At 28.7% G+C, this 7,042-nt stretch overlaps 1 protein-coding gene across 2 annotated transcripts in view; it reads left to right on the top strand.

Annotated features, from left to right (window-relative positions):
* LOC117177739 (FACT complex subunit spt16) overlaps positions 1–7,042 on the top strand; it is a 38,588-nt gene that overhangs the window by 6,061 nt on the left and 25,485 nt on the right. For both annotated transcript variants that reach the window (XM_033368638.1, XM_033368639.1), the window contains exons 3-7: positions 3,242–3,406; positions 3,492–3,644; positions 3,761–3,907; positions 5,319–5,585; positions 5,670–6,005. In XM_033368638.1, coding sequence (XP_033224529.1) covers positions 3,242–3,406; positions 3,492–3,644; positions 3,761–3,907; positions 5,319–5,585; positions 5,670–6,005 — 1,068 coding nt within the window. The remainder of the gene's footprint in view (positions 1–3,241; positions 3,407–3,491; positions 3,645–3,760; positions 3,908–5,318; positions 5,586–5,669; positions 6,006–7,042) is intronic.

Here is a 7,042-nt window from a genome sequence, read left to right as displayed (position 1 = left end):
ATTAATTTATTCTTGTTCAATAATATGCATAATATTATATGTTAAATGTTTAATAAATAAATTATTTTAATGATAATATCTGGAGTTACTGTTGTGCATTTGATTTGGTAAGATTGACTTGACCGTCACGTCGTTCGCTGCAGTGCGTACGTAGCCGGCCAGGCACGTTTTTGGGTAGCGATTGGAATTTTTCGTTTTCAAAAAATCCACTTTTTACCAATTATCTCAAACACTACAAAACCTATAAATTTTTGCAAGAGGAAAAAAAGATGCGCCTTGAAACTCTCTACAATTATCAGTGTTTACAATTGAAATTAGAAAGATTTTTAAAATTCGCCAGCGGTTCAATTAAACTTTGAATGTTTATAATATTTCTCGCAATATTTGAAATGCTGCCATTTTTAACGGTGAAAATAGCAGCAATTTTGTTATAGATATCACATTTTCTGGTAAAAAAATAACTAATTTCAGATTGGTTTTCAAAATTTCGAGATCTATTTCAATAATTTGAAGGGATCTTTAAAGATTTGAAGGTTTGTAGAATTTCGTAAGATACGGAACGATTTTACGGGAACTATAAGGCGTTGAAATAATTTAAAAGATTTCACAGGAGTTTGTAAGATTTCCGAGGATTTCAATGAACTTTTAAGGGATTTTAAAGCTCCTAATGCATTTTAATATATTTTCAAGGATTTCCGGAAATATCATCATGAAATGTCAATTCTTTGAAATTCTTTTGATTTCTTTTAACCCTTTGAGACGCGATTTTTTTCTATTCCTTATATTGTTATTTTTAGCTTTATATAGGTTTAAGGGGTCGCTGATTCCGATTCGGACGTCAGAATTGTAAAAATCAAAATGGCGGATCCAATATGGTGACTGTATTTGGCAAAATTTCATTTTTTTATTGGCCTAAAACGTCTTCTAGGGGGGTTTTTGGAGCCTGATCACGATGGTAACGTCAGAACTGCAAAATTCAAAATGGCGGATCCAATATGGCGACTGTATTAGACTAAATTTCATGTTTTTTTTATATATTGGCATAAAATGTCTTCTAAGGGGGTTTTGGGGTCGCTGAGCACGATGATGACGTTAGAACATCAAAATGCAAAATTATTGGTTCAATTTTCCGACTGTTCGTCACGATTCTTATATAGGAATCGGCGAAGCAAAGCTAAGTGTCGTCGAATTTTGTAATTCTGATATCAGAATCGTAATCAGCGACCCAAAAAACCCCCGTAAATCGAGTTTTATACTGACTAACAAAATTTGCCAATTTCGTAAAAAATGGTTGCTATTTTGTAGGCGCCATTTTGAATTTTTAAATTCTGACATCGGGATCGTAATCAGCGACCCCAAAAACCTCCGGTAAATCGAGTTTTATGCTCATTGTAACAAAATTAGCAAATTTCTTAAAAATGGTTGCCATTGTGTAGTCGCCATTTTGAATTTTTTAATTCTGATATCAGAATTGTAATCAGCGACAACAAAAAACCACATAATCGAGTTTTATGCTCATTGAGAAGTTATCCCTGTCTCTCAGAATCGTTTATGGACCAACATAATAAAAAACTCTATTTTTGCATTTTCTGGGAACTTTTTTTGAAAAAACTGACCAACGAAAAATTCTGAAAAAATATATTTATTGTAAAAAAACGAGATTTTCGAGTTTTCATTATTTATAACTAATGAACAATTAACAAATTCACATACTTTTTGGTGCTAGTTGTACTTCTTACATCCCCAAGAGTTTATTAAAAAATAGCATTCGTATTTATATGTTAACACGAACTAGAAATCCAATAAAAACTTAGGAGAAGTAGGTGGGACGTATACGTCCCACTGCGTCGCAAAGGGTTAATTCAATTCATAAAATGATCCAAGACTTTGAAATATTTTAGGATATTAAAGTCATCTTAATTTTTAGGAATTTAATTAAAATATTATAAAATTAATTGAATTGAGTAAGTTTTGAAACGAGTTTAGAAACTCGTTAGAAATTATTCTGAATTCCCTTTAATTTTTCTAAACTCGTTTCAAAACTTACTCAACTCAATTAATTTTATAATATTTTTTAGTTTTCAATTCACTTGATTGATTTTTAAATTCAGCTTGATTGTTTTTTATAAATTTCATCGAATTCTTCTCATTTCTCTAAATTCGTTCAAATTTTACTTAAATCAGTGGAATTTTTTCGTTTGAATTCTTTTTTGGTCATCAATTAGCAGGGTTTCAAATATTTAAAGAAATTTCAAATTATTTTGTCGAATTATTAATATACCCAGAGTTCTTTTAAATTCTTTGGAATTCTCTTGAGTTTTTTTACTGTACTTGAGTTCTTCTAAATTCACTCAATTCTATTTAATTCAATGTGTTTTTTTTTTAATTCAAAGTTTTTATTAATTGATTCTAAATTCTTTTAACCTCACTTTGAATTCTTATGCATTTAATCAAATTCTTCTGAATCCCCTTTAATTTTTCTAAGCTCATTTCAAATTGACTGAATTGAATGAAGTTTTTTCATACTTTTGAATTCTTTTTAATTCATTTGCATTTTTTTTTAATTCACCTTGAATTTTTATAAATTTTATAGAATTTTCTCGTTTGCCTTCAATTTCTCTAAATTCATTTCAATTTTACGAAAAGCAATGGCATTTTATATTTAAAAAATTTTTCCAAATCATTTGATTCATTTTTTAATTTAACTTGAATTGTTTTAAAGTCTCATGAATTTGTCCTGAATTTGTTTCTTCTCTGTATTTTATCCCATGGGGCTGTAAGACCTGGCTTAGGGTACTACTCCGTAAAAAATTATTTTTTATTTGTGTGATTTTGCTGTGTATCCTACGATCATTGTCTATAAGATGTACAAAATATCCTACTAAAAAAAAGTAGAATTTTACGGACTTATACCGTCTAAGTTTTATCGCATATTTACCTCAATCTGTACCATAATAGCTTCGATTTATGGTATGTACTTAATACTTGAATGAATAATGCATACTTGCATTATGAAAAATTTTACCTCGAGAAATCTAGAGATACCTGAAAAAAAACCTAAAGTTGTCAAGGAATTTGGTTCCAGAATTTGAGTAGAAATTGTTATTAAAAATAACCTTTCAAACTGAAACCTACTGAATTCTTTACGCCTTTTTAGTCGATAATCGGATACAATTTGTTGCGTAACTTATTACATTTTTTATATTTAAATAATTAAATCTTTGAAATGTCTTTATTTTAGACATGGCTACTCAGCTACGAACTTGCCGACACGATAATGATTATGGCAGAAGATTCCATTCACTTCTTAGCCAGCAAAAAGAAGATAGAATTCTTGAGAAGGGTAGAAAATCAAAAAACGGAAGACACTGGTGTGCCTCCCGTAAAATTACTCGTCAGGGATCGAGTAAGTTTCCTATTTCTGATATTAACTTAACTCTTTTTTCCTATTTCCTCAAATCTGGAGTTTACAAATTTGAATGCTCTCGCAGACAGATGAGGACAAGGCGAACTTTGCGAAGATGATTGCTGTCATAAAGGGCAGCAAGAAAGGCAAGACTTTGGGTGTATTTTCGAAGGAAAATTACCCTGGAGCTTTCATGGATGCTTGGCGGGCTGCCTTAAACGCTGAATCTTTCGAAAATGTATGTCTAATTCTCTCTCAATTAAAATCATCTTTAATTATTTACACTTTCTATTTGAAATTTAATTTCAGATTTGAAACTTCTCAGTACTTATTTGGTCTAATTCTGACTTTTAGGTTGACGTGAGTGCTTCTGCTGCTTACGTTATGTGCCCTAAAGAAGATGCAGAAATTCTCACTATCAAAAAAGCATCTCTTGTGTCCGTGGATGTTTTTATGAAGTATCTCAAGGAAGAAATTATGGAAATTATCGACGCAGATAAGGTCGGTTTTCTGCACAAGACATTTAGTCGAGAAATATTCAGGGTAGCCGCTGGACCGGAAAACCCGGGAATTTTATGAGACCAGGAAAAGCCGGAAAATGACAGTCAATTTATTTTTTTATCGGGAATTTTACAAATTTTGTTGAAAAAGAAAATCTGTCGAACTTTGATTTAAACCGTTTTATAAATAATAGGTTTAATTGTTATCTTTTTCAATGATGATATTATTTAGTTTGAAATGCTAAATTCGAAAGTCTTCCACTTTAAAAATTTTCGATTTTAGATTTATAATTTTTAAGTCTACATTTTCATTTAAAAAAATTGTAATGTAGTTTCAAATACTTAAACAATTAAAAATTATAAGCGTTTAAAATCGAATATTTTTTATGAAAAAACATTTTTAGTTTATTAACTGTGAATATAAATTAATTTATGATTTTTAAAATTGATGTTTTTAATTGGAAAGTCTTATTAGTTGAACAGATGTAAACACCCGATTGAAACTTTATAAACGATTTTCAATTTTCAAATACACTTCAAAATAATATATTCATGATCATAGGCTTTTATTAACTTTAAAACATTATTTCAGTCTAAAATATTCCTTTTTTAATTTATTTAATTAGGAAAAATAAAAATGATTTAATATTTAGAAATATCTGACTGTTCATTTAAAATTGGTAATTATAAATTAAATATTCAAAAATAAACAAAAAAACTAAACTTTGAACGTTACAATTTTAATTGTTCCTTTTAAAAAATTTAATTTTTGAGTCAAATTATTGAATTTAAATGTATAAATACCGAACAAAAAATTTAGATGCATTTTAAGAATTTTGAAAGGCTTTAGAAGAATAAAAAACATTTCCTACAAAAAATGAAAATTATTTTTTACTTTGAAAAATTTATTTCAAGAGATTTTCTAAAAAGATTTAGAAAAATAAGAATAATTTTAAAAGATGTTTAGAAGTTTCTAGCTCAAAATTGCTTATAATGATGCAATTTTGAAAACATTTTAAATACATTGATTGATTCTTCAATTTAGAGAATTGAAAATGATGTTGCGTATTTATGTTTTTGGAATTGAATCAGAATCTTTGAACACCGTAATCGATAAAAGCTTAAAATGTTTAAATTGGCAGTTTTACTGCATTTAATTTAAAATTGTTCAGCTGAAAAATGTTAGCAGCTTCCATTTTATACGTGTAGATTATTGAGAACTTAAATACGAACATTTTCAATTAAAAAACGTTTAAACTGCAGTTTTTTAAATTTCATTGACCGAAAAAAATGTTTGTGAATCGGGCAAAGGCTTAGAAATGACCGTGAATTTTTTCTTTGATCAAAACGGCCACCCTGAATACTACTTTAAAGATTGGAACTGTTATTCTAAAATTACATTTATGTTATAGAAAGTCAAACATTCTAAACTTGCGGAAGGAGTAGACGCAGCAATTTCGAATAAAAAATATGTCACTGGTGTTGACGTAACGCAAGTAGACATGTGTTATCCTGCCATTATTCAGAGTGGAGGTAACTATTCTCTGAAATTCAGTGTCGTTAGTGACAAAAATACTCTTCATTTCGGAGTGATCGTATGTTCTCTTGGTGCAAGGTATAAATCTTATTGCTCCAATGTCGTGAGGACGATTTTGGTTAATCCAAGTAAAGCTATAGAGGTAAAAACGTTTTCTCGTATTCAATAGGTATCTTTTTTTTTATCTATATCTATATTTGCATCTTGATTTCCTTATTTATTTCAGGAAAATTACAATTTTCTGTTGCTGTTGCAAGAAGAGATTTTGAAAAAACTAACAGCTGGAACGAAATTAAGTAGTGTTTACGATGCGGGTGTGAAGTTCGTGAAAGACCAAAAGCCAGCTATGTTGGATCATCTTACGAAGAACTTTGGTTTCGCAATGGGCATCGAGTTCAGAGAAAGCTCTCTTTTATTGGGGCCAAAAACGAATGCCACTGCTTTAAAGGGCATGGTTTTTAATGTCAATGTCGGGCTCTCGAACTTGGCTAATTCGGCGGCGAAGGACAAGGAAGGAAAGGTGTATGCCCTATTCATTGGAGATACCGTTATGGTTAACGAGGTAACTTGATCCTTAATTTCCTCATTTTTGGCTGATTTTATCCTAATTTAGAAATACGCAGGGTGCCCATCCTACTTGGAAAACCTGGAATTGTCAGGGAATTTTTTCTACATCTAGAAAAATCTAGAAATGTCAGGGATTTCTTTTAAGTCCGGGAATTATTTTGCAAGCTCGCGTAATTTTTTTGTTTAATTGCAATATAAATTTCAATAATAATGATTCTTCATTTGTAACGAATTTTTTTTCTGTTTAAAGATAATTTTTTCAACTGAAAATGTAACTGTTCTATTTTTATATGAAAATTCATCGTTTTTAGTTGTAAATTCAACTCATGTTGAAAAGACGTCTTTTTTGCTTGAAGTACAGTATTTTTTATTTAACATTACAATCTTTTTTGATTGAAATATCAGCTACTATATTTTGCGTGCAAAAATCCTCTTTTTTGGAATGAAAATCTAATTACTTGTTACAAGTTAAATCCTGTCGTTAAAAAGTATTTGTTGTTGTTGTTGAGGGTTCATCATTTTTACTTTAAAATTCCCCTTTGTGGTTCAAACTGAGCTTTTTTTTTTTTGTTAAAAATTTGCCTTTTTCTTGCCTAAACGTTAAGTTTTTTTTACAAAAAATTGTATTATTACAGTTGAAATTTTAACTTTTTTGTTAAAAACTGCTTTATTGTTTTTTTAACTGAAAATGTAAATATTCAATTCGAGTATTCCAGCACGGTGGTTAATAATTCATCTCTTTAGCTTAAACTATTTTTTTTAGTGGAAAAATCGTATTTTTTGGCAAAAATTAATTTTCTTCGTTTAAGAATTTATCTTTTTGTTTAAAATTCAACTATTCCCGTTGAAGACTAATAATTTTTATTTTATAACTTAAATTTTATCAAATTAAATATTAAATTAAATACCATATAATTTATTAATAATATTTATTATTAATTATTTATAAAAAAAATTTATATAATTTATAAAATTTATACATTTAATATATAAAAAAAATGATTTATAATTATTAATTATTAATATAATAAT

Source organism: Belonocnema kinseyi, chromosome 8, assembly GCF_010883055.1.
Source record: "Belonocnema kinseyi isolate 2016_QV_RU_SX_M_011 chromosome 8, B_treatae_v1, whole genome shotgun sequence".
Taxonomy (NCBI): domain Eukaryota; kingdom Metazoa; phylum Arthropoda; class Insecta; order Hymenoptera; family Cynipidae; genus Belonocnema; species Belonocnema kinseyi.
The sequence above is the reverse complement of the archived record's forward strand: the minus strand, read 5'-3'. Positions and strand labels throughout refer to the sequence as shown.